Source organism: Desmodus rotundus, chromosome 9 (genome assembly GCF_022682495.2).
Source record: "Desmodus rotundus isolate HL8 chromosome 9, HLdesRot8A.1, whole genome shotgun sequence".
Taxonomy (NCBI): domain Eukaryota; kingdom Metazoa; phylum Chordata; class Mammalia; order Chiroptera; family Phyllostomidae; genus Desmodus; species Desmodus rotundus.
In genome coordinates this window covers 112,957,424-112,975,981 of record NC_071395.1, presented here as the reverse complement: position 1 = coordinate 112,975,981, position 18,558 = coordinate 112,957,424, and the positions used below count along the sequence as shown (strand labels likewise).

Below are 18,558 nucleotides of genomic sequence, written 5' to 3'. Positions count from 1 at the left end.
TAGCCCCTGACTCGGCCCTTCTTTGTCCCTAGGTGGAGGGGACCGGGCCCAGGGGTTCTCTGGGGAGGGGCTACAGGGAGGCTTAGGAAAGACCTAGTAGGCCCTGTGCCCCCAAGTCCCTCCGTGCCCCTTTCCTCCCTCAGCCTGGCCCTGGGTGTCAGGTCTTCACTGGCACCCACCTCACACCTCCTCCCTGCTGCCCCCTTCTCAGAGCGCTTCACCCGCTCCTGGGACTCAGTGGAGGGGCTCCCGACCCCAACGGAGGGCTGGGCTGGTGGGGGAAGGGCCTCTTCCTCAGGTGAGGTCTGCCCTTCCGTGTCCCCTCCCTCTGGGCTCCAGCCCTTCGCTCAAGCTCTCCCCCGTCCCCTGTCGCCCTCATCCTCACAGTCCTGACCGATCCCAGGGGCTGCACCTCCCATCTCAGAAGTTCCAGGTCACCCAGCCCATCCAAGGGGCATCAGCCTGGGTGGGGGTTCTGGGTGCTGGCTGCTCTGGGCAGGTGTGTGGGTGCGCCAGGACCTGGTCCCGACAGCCACCTTGGCCTGGGGCGGCAGCCAGCTGTGGGGTGAGGCCCTCTGTGCACAGCTGGGGTGGGCTTGGCCCAAGAGCCCCTTTCCTGGGGTGAGGGGGATTCTGGACAGCAGTGGGGCAGCTGCCTGAGCTGAGAAGGGTCCTCTCCCCTGGCTCGCTATCCATGGGGGTCGTGGGGAACTGTGGGGGTAGTTTGACCGCCAAGTGCTTCCGGGGTTCCCTAAGATCCTGCCCCTGTGCTGGGAGCAGTGATGCTCTGTGGAGACACACCGACCCGGAAGACCCCCCAACTGGCCAGCCTTGCTGCACCTCCCAGGTGGGGGGCGGGACAAGCGGAGGAGCGCTCACCCACCCATTCCTGTGGTCCTGCGGGGTTGGAGGGGGGGGGGTTGACCCGCTGGCCCTTCCTCCCGGGCAGGCTTCAGGCTGCGTCTCCTGGGCATGAGGTTGGCGAGGTAGCGCGAACCGCAGGACCCAGAGACGGTCGCGGTGGGCGAGGACGCTCTTCCGGGGCTCCGCGCTGAGTGACCAGGCGCGTCCCCTGCCCCGCGGCGCTGACACTCCGCGCCCACCCAGAGCCACCGCCAGGAGCGTGACAGCCTCTGAGACAGACTCGGTTTAATGGGTGACAAGGGGAAGGGTACTCAGTACTCCCAGAGCGCGACCCCGGCAGGTGCGTCCGCGTCCGCGCGCAGCAGCCCCGACGCGCCGCCGCGCAGGTACTTGCCGTTCCGGGCGCGGATGGCCAGGCGGCCGCGCTCGCGGAACTCGAAGAGGAAGTCCTCGGCGCGCTCGCCGTCGCTGCACACGCTGCCGTGGCTGCCGGTGTGCCAGAACCCGCCGCGGCCTGCGGAGCAAGTGTTTGTCGGCGGGGCGCCCCGGTGCCGCGCAAGGCGCGCCGCCCGCGCGCTCCCCTGGCTCCCTGCCCCGCACCTCGAATCTGGTAGGCGCCGTCGCTGAAGCTTAGGTGGAAGACGTCGTAGACTGAACGGTTGGTGTCCAGCTGGTTGGAGCCGCGGCGGTGGCACACGAAGCCGTCCAGGCCGCGCAACACCAGGATGGGCCGGTTGATGAGTTTGAGGATGAACTCCTCATCCTCGCCTGCGGGGAGAGCCATCCCTGTCCCAGCCAGTCAGGCGGGCGCGACAGGGGCTCCCCAGGAAGAGCTCCCCGAGGCTCAGGCTCCCGGCCCGGGTCTGCCCTTGTCAGTGATCTCGCGACGGGCCTGCTGCCCCCTACCCTGGGCGCCCCGAAGGTGTCATGAAGAGGAGGGCGCTCTGGGACCTAACCACTCGGCTGATGGCTGCTGTCCATAGCGGTGGTCTGGACCAGCCGGGGCCGGGACAGCAGCCAGTCCCCACGAGGGGGAGGGGCTGCTCCTGGCGGACGGACACAGGGTCTCTGGGCGGGTGGAGAGTGCTCACCCACGAGGTCGCTGATGGCTGCCAGCTGCCCGTTCTTTTTCATGCACACGTAGCGCCCATTGCTGGCCTTGAGAGCCACCCGCCGGCCTCGCCACTCCATCTCGAACATGGTGCTGGCCGAGCTGGAGGGGCAGGGCAAGGTCCCTTCAGAGTGGCAGTGCACCCGGGCTGGGGTCCAGGGCTTCCCATACCCCTCCAGTGCGACACTGCCCCCCGGGGGAGGGGCAGGCTCTTGCTTTCCACTGATAGGCCGGCTAAGAGTTCTCCCCACCCCCGTAGGCGTTCTTCCCAGCGGGGCTGCTACAAGATCTTCAGGGCGGGGCGGGTGTGGGGATGGCCCACTCACACTTGCGTGGCTGTGGCCTGGATGCCCCCGTGGGTCACCAGGGCCCAGTAGCCCCCAGTGCTGGAGTAGAAGGTGCATTTCTTTGTCTCCCGGTCGATCTGCATCAGGAAAGTCTCGTGGTCCAGCTCTTCATCCTGGTTGGCTGAGACATTGATCCCTGGAGGGAAGAGAAGGAAAGCCCCTCACGCCTCTCCCTGGGTGGGTGGGGAGCAGACGGGTGGGGCAGCAACGCTTGGGGCAACCCCGAAGCCAGAAGGGGCTCATCTAGAACCTGAGAGGATTCGGAAGCTGCTCCACAAAGGGTCTGGGAGCTCTGTCCCCAGGGCCGTGGGGGCACATGGAACCCCATACGCTGCTCCCCGAGCTCCGACCTCGGCCAGGAGCTGGCCCTTCCGTGCTGGCAAATCCCTGGCCTACTAATCAGCAGGTAATCTGCCTGCTTCCCCTCCTGGCCCAGCACTCACAGGGCCTCTATTTATACCTGGCCCCTCAGGCCCTGTGTGGGCAGAGGCCCCTGTCCTTCCTGGCACTGTGGCCCAGGACACAGCCAAGGCCTGGGGTCCACTCTTGGGTCTGGACAGGGGCTGGTCCCTTGTCACCTCCCTAGCCTCCCACTCATATCTAGGGCCTCCCTGGTGTCCTAGGGAAGGCCGAGACTACTGAGGCCGTGCCTGGGGTCTTGGGCCAGGGACAGAGGAGTGTCCATGCTCAGATGGGGGGCAGCTGGCAGGCTCTGGGGCCTCCATAGTATCTTCCCATAAACTGAGTTTCTGTTTCCATGGCAACTGGCCAGTCTGGGTGGTGTGGCAGGTCACAGAGCCCCGCCCCCCTCAGGCCCCGGCATGTCCAGCTGGGGGCCTGAGGGTTGAGGCCAGATCCTGTCCCACCCTGCCCCCTGGCAGGCAGGCTGGGCACAAGGCAGGGCTGGGCCTCCCCCCACAGTCGGGTCACAGCCCAGAGGAGAAGGTGGCCAGGCCAGTGTCCTCATGGCCATCCCACCTTGCACCTGGCAGTGAGAGTGAACAGTTCAGTGTGTGCCCACCGCTCTGGGCTCGCGGTCGGGGGCAGCACAGAGAACAGCCCTTCCCTCCCGGCACCGATGGTCTGCAGGGAGTGGTGACAACTGGTATGTCCCATTCCCGTGACCGCTCTGGGCTGGGGCCGGGGACAGTCTGCAGGTGCTGACGGGGGAGGCTGGGCTGCACGCCTCTGCTGCCATCCCCAGTGAGTCCCACACAGCCCTGCAGACAGGACGCGGCCTGGGGGGCTCCCTGCCACACAGCCACATGGGGGCCCCGACCTTGAGGCCGGGCTGTGCCGGCCCAGAGCCCAGCGCCCAGGAGGAGCTGGCTGGGCAGTGGATGGGCGGGCACTGGTGGGCTCTGCGGGGTTACAGAAGAGCTCCCCTCACCCCTGTAAAGACGAGGGGAGCCCAGGCCCCCCTTTCCTCCGGCCTGTGTCCCTTCTGGATATGAGGCCCGGCCATGAGGGTGCCTGCCCATGGACAGAGCTGTCCCAGGGGCACTCCCAGGGGTCCTCGGAGGGGAACGAGCAGAGGGCTTAGGTGTTGCCGCTGAGCTGGCAAGGTGTCCTGCCTGGGACTGCCCTCTCCTGGGCCTCCAGAAACCCTTTTCAGGACACACTTGATGTCCTGGTGGGTCACCAGTTTGCAGCCGTCTTTCTGGTGCTCTGGGCAAGATGCTGACTGCCGTGCACGGGGCAGGGCCAGCAAGGTGGCCTCATAGGGAGGAGAAAGCAGGCAGCTGCGGTTTAGGGGCCACCTGGTAAGGAAGATGCCCGGGGCCCAGGTGCCGCTCCAGCTGCCTTGGATGGAGGGATGCGCCCCCCGGACTGAGATGCCACATCCTCTTCCTGACTCCCTGGGTGCCAAGTCAACCCCGAACCTCCGGGGGCCGGGCCAGGGGCCGTCGGCTAATTGCACGGGAAGTGGGGGGGCAAGTGCGGGGCCCCTCTGCGGCGGGCGGTGGGTCTGGTTGTTGGCCACCGTTCCAGGGTGCCAGTGAGTGAAAAGTGATCCCTACAGCCCTGTCCCTTGCCACCATCACCACCAACGCCGTCAACACTGCTAGTGTCACCACCAACACCAACACCACACTGTCACCGCCTCCGCCAGAGTCTCTGGGAGAACCTGCAGCACCGTCTCAGTCACCACAGCCACCCTTACCGCCGCTGCCATCACCTCCGGCGGCACCATGAGTCTGGCTCGCGAGCGGAGCTCGTGCAGATGCTGCGGCCAGCACCTCCTCTGACCCAGAGGGGCCCTTCCGCTTCACGGCCAGTGTGTCACTGACAAACCAAGCACGCGGGCCCGGGCACCACGCTGGTGCGGCTAGACCCCAGGGCCTGTGGTGGGCAGGGTCAGGGCTGTCCACCTGCAGTCAGAGCCCAGGGCCGGGCCACACGCCTGGACGAGTGCTCAGGAGGTTGTGGAACGCCTGCCCCTGTGCTGGCCTGGCCTCGAGGACACCGTCGCAGGCAGGGCCCTTCCAGCCACAGTGAGGCCACCGCTCGCATGTGCTCATGTCGGGGCCTCTGCTCTCTGGACAGAGTGGCCCTGTGCCAGGTCAGGGTCACTCCTGGGTGCACAGAACCAGGAGCCTGAGTGGGACGAGCTGAGACTGCTGACAGAGCCCGAGGTGACCCCTAGCAGCACGAGCCCCTCTGGGACCTTGGCTTCCTCAGCGGGATGTAGGAGCTGCCTACAGGTGTTTGACTGTGTGTGAAAGGACCCACCAGTCACATGAGGCAGGTGACCAATGACCGGGGAGACAGGGGAGCCAGGCTGAACCCAACAGGCAGACAGAGCCTTCCTGCCAAGCACAGACCTGGGAGGGGCTGTCAGTGCCCTGCATCCTCTGGGTCCCCCATACTGGAGGGACCCCAAGGTCCTGCCCCACCCCTGGGTCAGCCACAGGAGAGTGTGGGACCACGGCTCTGCCCCACACCCCCGGCTTTGCTGGCTCTTAGCCTGGCTTTGGCACCCTCCCCAGTTTCCTTTAAGTTCAGAAAGTGCAATGGTGGGTGAGAAGGGGCGGGAGCTGGGACAGTCTGGGATCGGCAGGGCAAAGCCCCCACCCCTGGCACCGCCTGTGGGGTGATCAGCAGCACCCAGGAGCCTGAGATGGAGCCCCTCCCTTCTGACCCCAAAGCCAGCAGCCCTTGATGGTGAGCCAGCAGCCCCACCATGGTCTGCCCACTCGAGTCCATCCAGCCCCTCCCCTCGCCCCCGCACACACGTCTGCACCACTCGGACATGAGGCCGCACCCCCACGCCTGGGCCAGGGTGGCTGGCCCCGCCGCACCCCTCACCTTGCCGCACGGACACATAGCGGTGGTTGGCGGCCACCAGCACGACCTGCGGGTGACTCTCCTCCAGGTCGAACAGCTCGTCCTTGCCGGGCCGAGTGTTGCGGCCAGCCCTGAGCATGCCCGCAGGCCCCACAGGAGCCAGGTAGCGGCCATCGCAGTCTTTGAAGGCCAGCTTGCCAGCCTTGAACTCCAGGGTGTAGCGGGTGCGGGCCTCAGGCTCCCAGACCAGGCGGCCGTCGCTGCGCAGGTAGCGGCTGTCGCAGGACTTGAGGCAGTACTGCCGGTTCCGGAAGATGAGGGTGATGAGCGCGTCCACGCCCCACGGCGTGTTGCTGTCCGCCGCGATCTCGTCCTCCTGCGGGCACAGGTGCGCGTAACGCCGCCGGCTCACGCTCAGCAGGTGGGCCTGTGGGTGGATGGCCAGGTGCACCGTCCACAGCTCCGCCGGGGAGATGGTGGTGGCGAAGCAGGACAGCCGGTCCTCTGTGCCACCAAAGAAACGGCCGTGTGGCTCGGACTGCAGCGCCCAGCGCCCGTCAGGCTGCGGCAGCACCAGGAAGCGGCAGTCCCGGCCAGGCCGCTCCGCCTCACAGGCCACACGCCCGTCCTCCTCAGCCGACAGGTAGCGGCCCAGGTGGCTGCTGCGGAAGAGCACGGCGGTGCCCTGGCCGGGGTCAGGCTCCAGCACCCATGTCTGCTTCCTCTTGAGGCTGGGTGCCGAGGCGTTGACCTTGAAGCCGAAGCTCTCTGCTGTCAGGTAGCGGTCACTGTCATTGACGAGGCCAAACTGGATCTTCAGCACCTGGTGCAGGCCATTGGTAGGCATCTTGGGGACTGCCCGGCAGGGTCCTGGACAGCTCTCTCTGCGTGCTCACGGCCCCCAGTGGCCCCCCGAGGCCCGGCTCGGCTGGGCTGGCCCGTGGCCCCCAGGCCCTGCCGGCGTCATGGACCTGCTGCCTGCTCGGACGCTGTCCTGACCAGTGGCCGAGGGCCCAGGCAGCTCTTACATGACCAGCGGGCAGGAGAGGGCGGGTGGGAGGCGGATCAGACCTGGGCCGGCTTAGGGGCAGCGGCTGCCCGCCCGTCCTCACCCCAGCTTGGATTTCAGCCGCTCCCGGACTGCGGCAGGGCTCGAGCCGGATCCTGGGGCCAGAGGGCGCCCCCGCCAAGGGCCTGACCTGCTCCGGGTGGTCCCCAGCGGCTGCTGCGGCCTGGGCTACCGCCCTGTCTCCTCCCTCGTGGCCCTGGCACCTCTTGGCTCTCTCCTCCTCACCACCCACCTAAGGGCCCCCAGACCCACCGCGTGGACCCACCAGCCCTGCCCAGCTCCTTCCCGGCGCAGCAAGAGCCGCCTGGTGGAAAACGGCGCGGCCGCAACCCGATCACAGTCCCAGATCCAGTTACTGCTTCTCTGATTCCTGCCTCCAGGGGCACCGCGACCCGCCTGGCGACCCGCAGCCTGCGTCCTGCAGCCCCCCGAGGCTGCCCCAGGGCCCTTGGCCTGATGCCCCCTAAGTGTGGCCGGGGCTGGGCGAGTGGCAGCAGGGGTGTCAGGCCTAGTGAGTGGGCTGAGCGCCTGGTCCCAGCACCTGTGGCCTAAGACCCGAGCCCGGGCGGGCAGTGCAGAGAGGGAGCCAGCTCCCTGTCCCCACTGGGCTGGGTGGCCTGGCTGTGCTGGCCCCAGGGGAGGGCCCCTGCTTGCAGCCGAGACGGCAGCCATGTGACAGACACAATGACACCTGCTGATGGGAACCCCGGGCCGACGGAGGGGACACGGGAGCGAGAGTGTGGAGCAGACAACGATGTCATCTTGGAGGCGGCAGGCCCAGGTCCAAGCGGACCTCTTGCCTACCCTGCTCTGTGGGGGAGCCCTGGTAAAACCAGCCTCGGTCAATGGCCCTGGGGACTCCTGAACAGCCGTCCACATCGCCAGAGAAACTGGCCCGTCCCGGGGGCTGTGTAGTGATGAGGCCGGCTAGGAGAGGTCAGAAACTGGCCACCTCCAAACCTGGCACCTCCCAGCCCCAGCTGCTGGGCCTCCCCTGCACCCCACCCTGCTGAGCCCCAGGGATTGTCTTTGGGGACCTGTGGTGGCCTGCTCAGCTCGGCCGGGCCTGTCTGTCTCCTGCACCTGCCTCAGGGGCTGGGAGCCAAGTAGTGAAACCAGAGCTGCCCAACCTGGGCCTGGGCCAGCGTGGTGTCTTCTTCCTCGTCACAGCGTGTGACCCTCTGGGCTCCCTAGGGACTGGGACCTGGGACCACGGGGCACTTCCAGCCACGGGGCCCAGAGGCCCGCTGCATCCTCGGGGGCCCTGGAGGGCCCCGGCACAGCCCTGCAGCCGACTTGAGGCCACGTCGGGCCCCAGGCCGTGGGGCTCCAGCAGATGGAAATGGGCTTGGACGGAGCGTGTGAGCCCCAGGCGGTGGGGTGGCAGGCGGCACAAAGGTCCGTGGTTGGGGTTGGACACAGGGCCAGGAGCCCTTCCTTCTTTCCCCAGCCCTGGGCGGCCCCCTAGCCGGCCTGGTGTGGGCAGACATGGCGGGGACTGGGGCCCAGCCCGGATGCAGAGAACCACCCCCAGGTCAGGAGGGATGGGCTGGAGGCCCCTCCTCGGGGACAGTGCCGCCAGGCACTTCGTGGAGAGGAAGTGGCCCCTGCTCCAGGGCCACACCACTTAGTCTCTGCCTGAGCCTCTGGCCCTGGCCCCTGGAGGGCACGCCGCAGGCCCAGGTGGGTGCAGCCAGACGCCCCTCTGCAGAGCGAGCTCAGCCAGGTGACAAGCCCCGGTGCTGTCCGCCTGTCTGTGCATGAGGGCAGCTGTGCCCACGGTCCCCCTCACCTACAGCCCGAACCCCCAGCCAGGCGGCCCTGGAGCAGGGCTGGGGCAGGCGGGAAGGCCAAGTCGGGGCTGGCTGGTGCTGGCAGGGCACTCACGGCACCACGTGCCTGGCAGAGGAAGCCTGGCCGCCGGGCAGCCTCTTGGCGGCAGAGCCAGCATGGCCACGGCCTCTCAGTCCTGGGGCCCCGCAGTCCCAGGGGGGGGTGGGGCGCCTGCCGGGGGTGGCCGTCAGGCCCCAGGGGGACTCTCACAGGCGGGCTTCCCAGGCCCGCGCCCTTGGAGAAAGGCCGTGTGCAGAGTCCCCCACCAACCCAGCCACTCCCGCAGGACCCGAGACCCTCGCCTTGCCCAGTTGCCTGCTAGGGCCACGGTTCCTTTCTGGAACCCCCCACGGCTCTGGCACATAGTAGGTACTTAATGAGTCCCGTGACCTTTCCATGTTGGGGTTCTTGTGTGCCCGGCTGAGCTCCGCCTCGTGCATGCACGTGTGTGTGTGAGTGCATGTGTGTGTGTGAGAAACCACGCACAGTCGGGGAAGGGCAGGGCCGGTCACGGCCTGGAAGGCGTGGCCCTGGACCTGCAGCTGGCCCACTCCCGGCTGCCCAGCAGGGCGATGAGGAGGTCCACACAGCCACTCACTGGGGGCCCACAGACGTGCCCACCACCATGTCCCGCCCAGCCTGCCCCGACTCACCCCCAACACTGACACTGTCCCCTCCTGGGACAGGATGTGCCGCAGGGAGTGCCCCAGGCTGCCACCTGCGCCTGCCGGACCAGCGGTCAGGCCACCCGACGTGCCGTCTGAAACAGGTTTTATGCCAGGGGCGCCTTGTCCTGAGGGCCACCAAGAGGCCATGGGGGTGAGCAGCACCCGGCCCTTCCTCAGGGAGGGACCGTCAGTGGCTAGACACAGCCAAAGGGACGCTAGTGGCTACAGTGGGCCCGGGAGGCAGGGGACCCCTCAGCTGCGGGGAGCCCCCAGCAGACAAGGCGGGACTGGTCCTCAGCCCTGGCCCCTATTAGGGGTGTCCAGATGGGCCAGGGGCATGGAGGGCTAGTTCAAAGGTCCTGGTCCCTGGTGTCCAGCCCAGAGCTCTCAGGACAGGACTCCTTTCCCAGGGGCTGGGGGCTGGGCGGGCCTGGCCTCTCAGAGGGTCTTGCCCTCTCCCCCACCAAGCCCCCCGGGGCTGCAGGGAAAGGACCTCCACCTCAGCCCATCTAGACCACCGGCCCTGGACACTAGCGCCAGCCTGGGCTCCTGCCAGCACCCGGCCTGCTGCCATGGTGACCAGCCCGCATGCCAGGCTGGGTGCTGGGCGATGCTGCTGCTGGTGGCGTGCGCTGGCACAGGTCTCCTGTGTGTGCCGGCTGGGGGCGGGGTGGCTCCCGCCTTGGCTGGCTGGGAGCCCTGGAAACTGGGAAATGGCCCAGGACGGAGGCCTGGCAGCCCTACTGCTGAGGGACCTCCACGGGTCCCACCTTCCCAGGTCCACCCCAGGCCCTAGCCCCTGTTCTGGGTGTCGCCAGCCGCACCTGCCTGCGGGCAGCGAGGTTCCAGAGTTACTGCCGTGGAGGAAATCCCAACGCCCACCCTGCTTTCCAGAGCCCCTCGGCCCCAGGCCTGGCCACCTGCTGCTCTCCTGGCATTGGGCTCCCGCCCTGCCCTGGCACTCTGCCCCTCCACCAGCAGGCCACACCGACCCACCCCCTGCTGGGCCCCTGCCCCACGAGGCCAGGCCACCCTGCCAGCCTGGGTGCAGGTGGGCACAGCCCAGGCCCGGATCTCCTGGGCGCCCGGCCCAGCGCCGGCCCTGGGGTCTCACGTGGCCAGGCCCGGGGCCCAGCCTCCCACGTCACTCCTGAACATGGGCTCCAGCTCGGCCGCCTCATGACTTTTTCATGACCGAGCTCTCTGCCGCCCACGGCTCCCCTTACATGGCGGGTGGGGCCCTGCTTCCCTCTCTCTGGCCCAGGAGGGTTGGTTTACTGAGGCCTGCAGGCGGTTTAGGGTGACAACCCCCCTCGGCGGGACAGGGGGCAGTGTTGGAACGAGCAGAGTGGGGAGAGGCTCAGCGCCCAGACTGTGCCATGTACACAGACAGTGGGGTACCCAGCCCGTACATCCCGTCTGCTCCCTATGAAACCCCCCAGGACCCCTTCCTGGGCTTGGCAGGGCGGCCCCTTGAAATCCATGGATCCTCTCCTGCCTGCCCTGCCCACCAGGCACAGAGCCTCTGGCTGGACTGGGGAAGCCTGTGTGGGGCTGGCAGGACACCAAGCTGTGGCGTCTCCTGGCCTTTGTCTCTGCAAATCATAGCAAGGGGAGCTCATTCTGGCAGGGAGGGCAGGGAGGGCACCTCACAGGGGAGGGAGAGACTGGAGGCCTGAGGGCTGCAGCAAGGCCAAAAGTCCCCAAGGACCATGAGGACAGAACCAAGGGCATCTGAGCCCCCTGAGGTGCCCCGTGGACTTGGGCGATCATTCCACACCCAAACCCCAGGACCTTGGCACATCCCTAGGATGAGAGAGGAGCATCCCCGAGACTGTCTCAGAGGGCCCCTGGCTGCCTGGGGCTCAGCTGGAGGACCAGACCCACTTCAAGAAGACAGACATCTGCTCCCTGCCCACCTGGGTCTCCAGGCACGCAGGTTGGAGGCTGAGACAGGTCAACGCCTGTCAGGAACTCAGGTGCAACAAGAACCAGATGGCAAGTGCGGCAAGTGGTAACCAGTTAGTAAGTGAACTTGTCCCAGAACAGAAGGTTAAATGCTAGACTGGAATGAAAGATTCCACCGCAGGTCAAAGGAAGTAAAAAAAAAAAAAAATCCCAGAAAGTTATGAAAAAAAACAAAACAAAGACAAATGGAAGAAAAGATAAAAATATTCATGGGTGCATCTCGTAGCTTTGACACTCAATTAATAGAGATCCCCCCCCCCCAAAAGGAACAGAGAAAATGAAACGGCAAAGAAATTGCGAAAGAAATCATCCAAGAAAACTCCCAAGAACTGAAGGATCTGCGCAGCCTGTGCCTCAAAGTGGCCAAGACAGGAAGGAGGGGCCTGGGGTGGGGAAGCCCCCTGGAGAGGTCGGTGGGGGGGGGGTCAGGGACAGAGCGAGACCCCCATGCGGGAGAGCAGCTCCAGCAATCAGAGACACCCCGAGGCCAGAGCCTGTCATGCAGGGAAGTGGGCGTGCTGCCCTCAGCCTTCCCTCACAGTGACCGACCCTGCCCTGCTCTCTCCACCCCCCTCGGCTTCACCTTCAGGGCCACCTCCTGCCTCTGCCCTCTGCTCCTTCCCCCACCCACCCCAGGGCCTTCCAGGGCTCCCCAGTACCCCAGTGCAGTCCTGCAGGACCCCTGAGGCTGCCCCCTGCCAGCACCCACCCCCTTGTTGTCCCGCGGCCTCCCACAGACAGCAGGGTATGCGCATGGGGGTGGGGTGGGGGTGTCTCAGAGGCCCGACCCTCCGACCCTGGCTCCACCCTTCCTGCGGTGGGAAGCGGAACCAACGCCAACCTCTCTGAGCTTCCCGGTCATTCTCCCTGAATTGAGTATCTGCTGGGTGCTGCCGTGTATTCAGCAGACACGCACACCAGGTCCCCGAGCGGCCCTAGCTTTGGGGTCCCTGTGTGGGTGCCGTGCGTACATTGGGTGAGCTGGCCCTGCCCTGTCCCATTGCCCTGTGTGCGGGCTGACCCGTACACCACCTTCTCTCCCTGCGTCAGCACTGGCTGAAGTCACCGGCCACTCCCAAGCTGCTCTGCGTCACCCTTGGACGTGGTGACTCCACGGAGGCCCTCGGCCCAGGGCGCCTCCCCAGACCCAGCAGGGCGGGGCGGGCTGGGGTAGGCAGGCGCCTTTGGCCTCCTCACCTCCACAGGGCCCCAGGGCCCAGCTCCGACAGCGGGACCCACCTAGCGGCCCGCCTGGGAATGACACGGGACTGCCCGGGAGCTGGGCGCCCCCTCCTGGCCAGGGCGTCTTAAGTGCCTCGCCTCTCGGGGCAGTGTCCCTAGTGCTCGCCGGGCGAGGGGCGAGCCGACCGCAGACACTGCCCCCGCCTCCAGGGCCTGGACCGCAGACACTGCCCTGGCCACACCCCGCTGGAGCAGAGTAGATGCGGGGTTTGTGGTGGAGGAGCGGGGGCTCTGGCACCAGGTCGGAAGCCAGCTGACAGTGGGGGCACAGAATGGCCGCGGGGAGGCAGGACCACCTCAAGGATAGGTACAGGCAGGCAGGGCGTCCCAGGCCTCCGGCCCCAGTTTGCGCAGCTTGGGGATCGCCGACTGGTTTTCCCTCCCGGGCCCACCCAGCCTCTCCGGGCCCTATTTCTCCTGCATACACCAGCGAAGTCCCCAACGGGCGCAGGGAAAGCCAGTTGTGGGACCAGGTTCCCAGGGGCGGGACCAGGCTGGGCGGAGCGTGGGTGGGACGACCCAGGATGTGCGATCTGGGTGCCGCCCCCGGACAAACGAGGACGCGAGGCTCTGGGCTGGGCCTAGAAGAGAGTGCCCAGGGGGGTCCCACGTGCGCCGCGGGATCAGACCAGCTCCCCCGGGGGTGTACTACCCTGTCTGCTGGGGCGGCCCCCCTCTCCTGCTGCGCCGGGCCCCGCCCCCCGCCCCCCGGAAGCCAGTGCCGGGGAAGGAGGGACGGCTATGGCTAGGATGGCTGGTCAGGACCCCACCTCCCTCCACTGTGCCCACCCTGGGGACAGTGGCGGGGAGGACAGAGTGCCCAGAGAAGCGGCCTCCTGCCTATACCGCACCCTGACCCCACTCTGGCAGGCCATCGGTGCATCTTGTCTGTTTTGCCTCAAGGACCCGCCTGTTCCCCGCGCCCCTGGAACTTACAGCTGTGTGGAGGCAGGTCCCTGGGGGCAGACAGGCTCCCTTCCCTCTCAGCCCTACAGCCATCTCTCCCTGCAGTCTGAGTCAGGGTTGGGGTGGGCGCTTGCGGGGCTCTCCCCTGCCCACTCCCTCAGTGTGGCACTTCCCTTTCCGCTCCCTCTGCCTCCATCCTCGCTGCCTGAGGGGGTGGGTGCCAGGCGCTGTGCCAGGCTCCCAGCACACTTGATTCCCTTTACTCTGGCCGACCTAACCCTCTGGGGAGGAGGTCGGGGACGGACAGTATTCAGGTGGCAGGTGGGGAGACCTCCTCCTCGAGGCCAGAGGAGGGTCTGAGTCCCTCACAGAGGAGGCCTAGGCACTGTTGGGGGCTGGCGGGCAGGGAGCCACAGGTGCACTAGTTGAAGGGGCAGGGGCAGGTCCCATCTGAGGCAGCAGGAGGCAGAAGTACCAGTGACCTGATTTGCAACGTCAGCTGCAGGGAAGCAGGAGGCGGGTGGACCAGCAGACACCATGTGGGTCAGGGACATGCCAGGGGTGCTGTGGCCTGGTGGGTGCCCTGGATCCTGGCTTTGGCTCCCTGCCAGTAAGAACCACTGGTGGGGGCCGGGGGTGGGGGCAGTCCACCTACAGGCAGGGGGGCCTGGGGAGTGCCCTCGAAGCAGAGCAAGGCCCCACGACTGCCCCCCTCTGATGCACAGAAGCGCTCAGTGCTTCTGAGTCGTCACCAAAGATGGACACCTGGGATAACGAGGCCCGAGGCCTGGTGAACCTCAGCGGTGAGGCCTGGGAGGGAAGGTGTGCTGGGTCACCCAGTGGCTTCCTGTCCCCAGACCTGTCATCCAGGGCAGGTGGGCCACTAGCCTCAGAGTCTGATGGGCCCCACACCCCTCACAGAGCTGAGGCCCGGGGGACCAGGTCCTGACTCCCAGCCCAGCGCTCTTCCAGGGGCCTCCCCGGTCGCCGCCGCCCCAGCCACCCCTGTCGGGAGATGGAGAACCTAGCCAGACGCCAGTGGGGCCTGTCTCTGAAAGGCCTGGAGCCCTCCTATGCCAGAGCAGCAGGCAGGAGGGGAGGGGCTCTGGGACCCTTGATCTGGGTGTCTCTCTGCACCTAACCCCCTAAACTTCCTGTGGGAGGCACACTACGAGCCTCAGTTTCCCCACTGTGAAGTGGCGCGGTTGTGTCCTTGGGCAGTGAGAAGTGGACAGCACGTGAGGCCCCCCCAAGATGACTCCTGGCAGTGATGAGCACACAGAACTGGCTCGCCTCACCGCGGCAACCGAATGGCTGACACTCTGAAGGCCCTCAGGGCTACGGGCTGGGCGCTGGAGGGGGCTGAGCCCAGACCCAGGGAAGCCCTAGGCTGCGGGACCTCCTGTGCCCCACTCTGAGCAGTGCTGGAGAAGTGCCCGCTGGGCAGCCCTTGACCTTGCCCTTCAACCCGAGGCTGAGGCAGGTAAGCCACGCTGGCGGGAACCTCTCCTTGTCACCAGGGCAGCCCTAGGGACTACTGTTCCAGAGACAGGGCCAGTCCAGGGGCTGCCCCGCCCCCGTGGGAGCCCGCTCAGCACCCTGAGTGGGCCTTAGGTGACATTCGACCAGCCCACAGGTCAGGGAATAGGACAGTGAGTTGAGAGCAGGGGAAGTTTGGTTTTCCTTGGATTTTTAAAAAGATTTTATTTATTTATTTTTAGAGAGAGAGAAAGCGAGGGAGAGAAACAGCGATGTGAGAAACACCAATCAGTTGCTTCTCCTAAGTGCCTGGACCAGGATTCAAACCGGTGAACTTTAGCTTTGCTGGACAATGCCCAACCAACTGAGCCCCACCCCTCAGGGCTTCCTTGGACTTTTTACAACGAAGTCTTCACGGCGAGATGATTTTAGATTTCCAGAAGACTTGCAAAGGCGGCCTGCGCGTTCCCCCAGCTTGCAGGCTTGGTACGTGGTGGCGCTGCCTGCGACTGACCTGGCTGCTTAGTGTTAATCGCACTCCAGACTTGACCTGTTCTTCCGGTTTCCTGTCCCAGGATCCACCCCAGGAGGGAAAGAAAGGCATTCCTGGCAGGTGGAATAGCAGGGGCAAAGGCCAGGAGTCGGGGGCCTCATCGCCAAGGTCCCTACCCTGCTGCCTGCCTGAGGGGCGGCAGCCAGCTGGTTGGGAAGTGGCTAGAGGTGGGCTGGAGGCCGAGGGGTATGGACGGTGCAGGTGGGTGGAGATGGGCTTTGGGCTGTGCTGTGAGGTGTGGAGTTGACCCAGATCCTGGGGAGCAACCCTAGAGGCTGGAGCAGGGAGATGACAGGTATCGTGGGTGTCAGAGGGAGGAAGAGGTGGGAAGGCCCCTGAGCCCGGGCTGCCTGGCAGGGCCCAGGCCAGGAGGCGGGCCTGGGGAGGCCTCAGCACAGCCACACTTCCCAGCAAGTGGCACCCCGCCCTCCTCTGCACTTTTCTCAGCCATTAAGTGGACGGAAGATGAAATCAGACCCACCAAGATCGCAACAAATCCACGGAAGGCAGCACTGAGCTAGAAAAAAATCACATATTTCTCGAGCCCTAAGTGTCCGTCCTCAGATTGGATGAACACACCCGCTTGGGGGAGGGCAGGGGGGCGGCCGCTGGCGCTCTCTCCTCCGCAGGGTCCCCTCAACACCGGCCCCGGCTGCTCATCCACACAGACCCCTCCCCAGGGACCCCCGCTGTCGGGGCAGGGGCGGCCCTGCACTTCACAGACCACAGCCCTGCGATGACCTTGGGCGAGGCCTCGCACTGCCCCGTTGCAAAACTGAAAAATCTGGACGCAGAATGCGGCGCTTCCGCAGTCCCCGCGCCAGGAGGACTGGGGGATGGGCTCGCTCCATCTGGGGCCTGGCCCCAGCGCGTCCCCTTACTCCGGGCTTCGGGTGGTTCTTCCTTGGCTACGGTCGTCCCTGTCCTCACCCACCAGGCGTCCAGTTCCGCACCCCCCACCTCGGCGGCCACCAGACCTCGGGGGCCACAGACACGCCCACATCGCCCCACCCCTCGCGGCTCGGCCTGGCTGGGGGGCGACAGGGTTCCCGGGAGGCGCGGAGGGCCGGGCGTGGGGGTGGGGAACGGCAGCCGCCCCCTCCTTTCCCCGCCCCTCGGAGGCTCCGGGGCCGCCCCGCCACCGCCCCTTTGTTCCGATGGCCAATCTGCGGGCTCCTTGACTAAATAAGGCTAGGAGCGCTCCCGGCGCCGGCCGTCCGTTACTTCCGTCCCCCGCCCCGCCGGTGACTCAGGGCCGGCGGCAGGCGGGGACAGGGCTGCCCTGGACGCGGTTTCCCGGGCGGCGCCGAAATCGCCAAATATGGCCGCACCACTCTCCACCGCGCTCCGCCCGCACACCTGCGGCCGCACCTTGACTTCCCCGCAGCCAGTGACACAGCTTCGTTAGGGGTAGAAACTTTCCCCGCTGCCGCCTCCCAGCCCGGCAGGTGGGGGGCTGGCGCCTTACTGACGGGGAGCCCTGGGCATCTCGGCCTCGCCTCACTTTCCTCGAGACTCTTTGGCCTTGCACCCGGCGTCCTGACGAGTGCAAGGTGGGAAACTAGGGACGTGGGGGCGGGGATAGAGGTCCCTGAGCCTCTGCGCCCCCATTTGTCCCCAGAAGCCGCCCACTCCTCCGTGCACAAACCAGACAAAGGAGGATAAAGGGAATTGGATGGGGTGGAAGGCACCCCCGAAATCAAGGGGGCCCTCCAGGAGTACGGGGTGGGCAGACACAGCAGGGAGGTCTTAGATACTTTCCACCTCCTCCACGTCCTGAGTGACATCTTGAGACTCCCGAAGTGGGATCAGTCACCTTGCATCATTGACACCCCCACCGTGGAAGCGAGTCAGGGTGGGCTTTCTGGAGGCCCAGCCCCACAGTGCCCCTTGGGGTGGGGCAGGCACCTGACAGCTAGCCTCGCCTGCACCCGGGACAGTCTGGGAGTTGCTGACCTAGCTAGGCCCAGTGGCACAGGTGGCCAAGGGCAAGGCCCTGGCATCTGGGGACTGCAGCCCGCAGGGGAGCAGGGGAGTGGGGCAGCTGCTTCACTTCTGGATCCAGCGTCCTCATTCCCAAATGTGGTCACCAGCTGACCGTGAAGGGTTCTTGGGGTGCCTGGCCCCAACCACTCTGCCCCTCCAACCTCAGACACCTGCCCCAGTCAAGCTGAGTGTCTGGGACAATGGCCGAGTTCCCAGCCTCCCTCTGCCTAATGCCACTGCCACCCCTCTTGCGGATCGGTTCCCAAAGCTCAAGTGAACCCAAAGAAAAAGCAGCACACTTCTTTCCCTCTGGGCATAACCAAAGCACGGGCACCAGCAGGTGCGGACCGGCCTCTGACTGGTCTCCCAGCACAGGCTCCTGGGGAAAGGGCGCGCTCCAGACCTGGGAGAACACACTGCCTTGGGCGCCCCGGCCCCGGGGCAGAGGCGCAGCAGACCCACCCCAGGCCCGGCCCTCTCCTAGTACCGCGCATAGAGAAAACTGATGCCCCCAAGTCTAGCGAGGAGTGAACCCTTGGGGAAAGTCGTTTCCCCTTCTGTGTCTCCCGACAATGCCCCAGGTCATTTAAATGAAAGCCTCATTCTCTCCCTAGCGGATGGGGGGTGGGGTGGCCCCAAATCCGGAGTGGAGGCGCGCTTGGGGACAATCGGGGCTGCGGTTTGAAGAGCAGGATGCGTCACGTGTGGGTAACACCGGCCTCTGTCTGCACTGTGCCCTGCCAGGGACCCTGAGCAGGGCACCCCCTCCTCTGAGCGGTCATAGCTGCCCAGTGGGACGGGGTGCGAGGTTACGGATCCCCGGGGTGCCCCAGGCCCGCGGGCCAGAGTGCCGCAAGGGCGGCCTGCGGGAGCCCCCGCCCACCCTTCCCCTAGCCCGGCACCGGCTCCGAAAACAGCCTGCGGAGACTCGGGGGGTGCAAAGCCCCGCAGCGGGTCTGGGCTGCGGCGACACACCCCGACTTGGGGCGCGGCCCGGCCACGGGCCAGGCGGTTTCGGGGTGCAGCCGGGCCCTCCCCAACAATGCGCAGTAGTCCCGGGGCGGGGCCGGCCGGTCGGGCACGCGGGATCCTCCCCGCGACCCTCTCGCAAACCCGGGGGACTCCCGATTGCCCCACCCGCGCGCCGACTCGCGCGGGGCGTCGGGCGCGGGGTCTCCGGAGCCAGATCGGCGCGGGCGGGGCCGTTGGGGGCGGTGCGGGCGCGGGGCGGAGCCGAGCGCGGG

The 18,558-nt window shown here is 66.6% G+C and overlaps 1 protein-coding gene across 2 annotated transcripts; it reads right to left on the bottom strand.

The window, feature by feature from the left end:
* Nucleotides 1-1,140: 1,140 nt before the first annotated feature.
* Nucleotides 1,141-6,612, bottom strand: FSCN2 (fascin actin-bundling protein 2, retinal). 2 transcript variants are annotated; one of them, XM_053911163.2, is made up of 5 exons: nucleotides 5,632-6,612; nucleotides 2,302-2,458; nucleotides 1,956-2,077; nucleotides 1,465-1,650; nucleotides 1,141-1,378 (listed from the first exon to the last, which is right to left on the bottom strand). In XM_053911163.2, the coding sequence occupies exons 1-5, from the start codon at nucleotides 6,455-6,457 to the stop codon at nucleotides 1,176-1,178; spliced, it is 1,494 nt and encodes a 497-aa protein (XP_053767138.1). In that variant the 5' UTR covers nucleotides 6,458-6,612; the 3' UTR covers nucleotides 1,141-1,175. The 2 variants fall into 2 exon arrangements, with proteins under 2 accessions (XP_053767138.1, XP_053767139.1); XM_053911164.2 differs by having other exon boundaries at nucleotides 1,465-1,632; nucleotides 5,632-6,611.
* Between the last annotated feature and the right edge of the window lie 11,946 nt (nucleotides 6,613-18,558).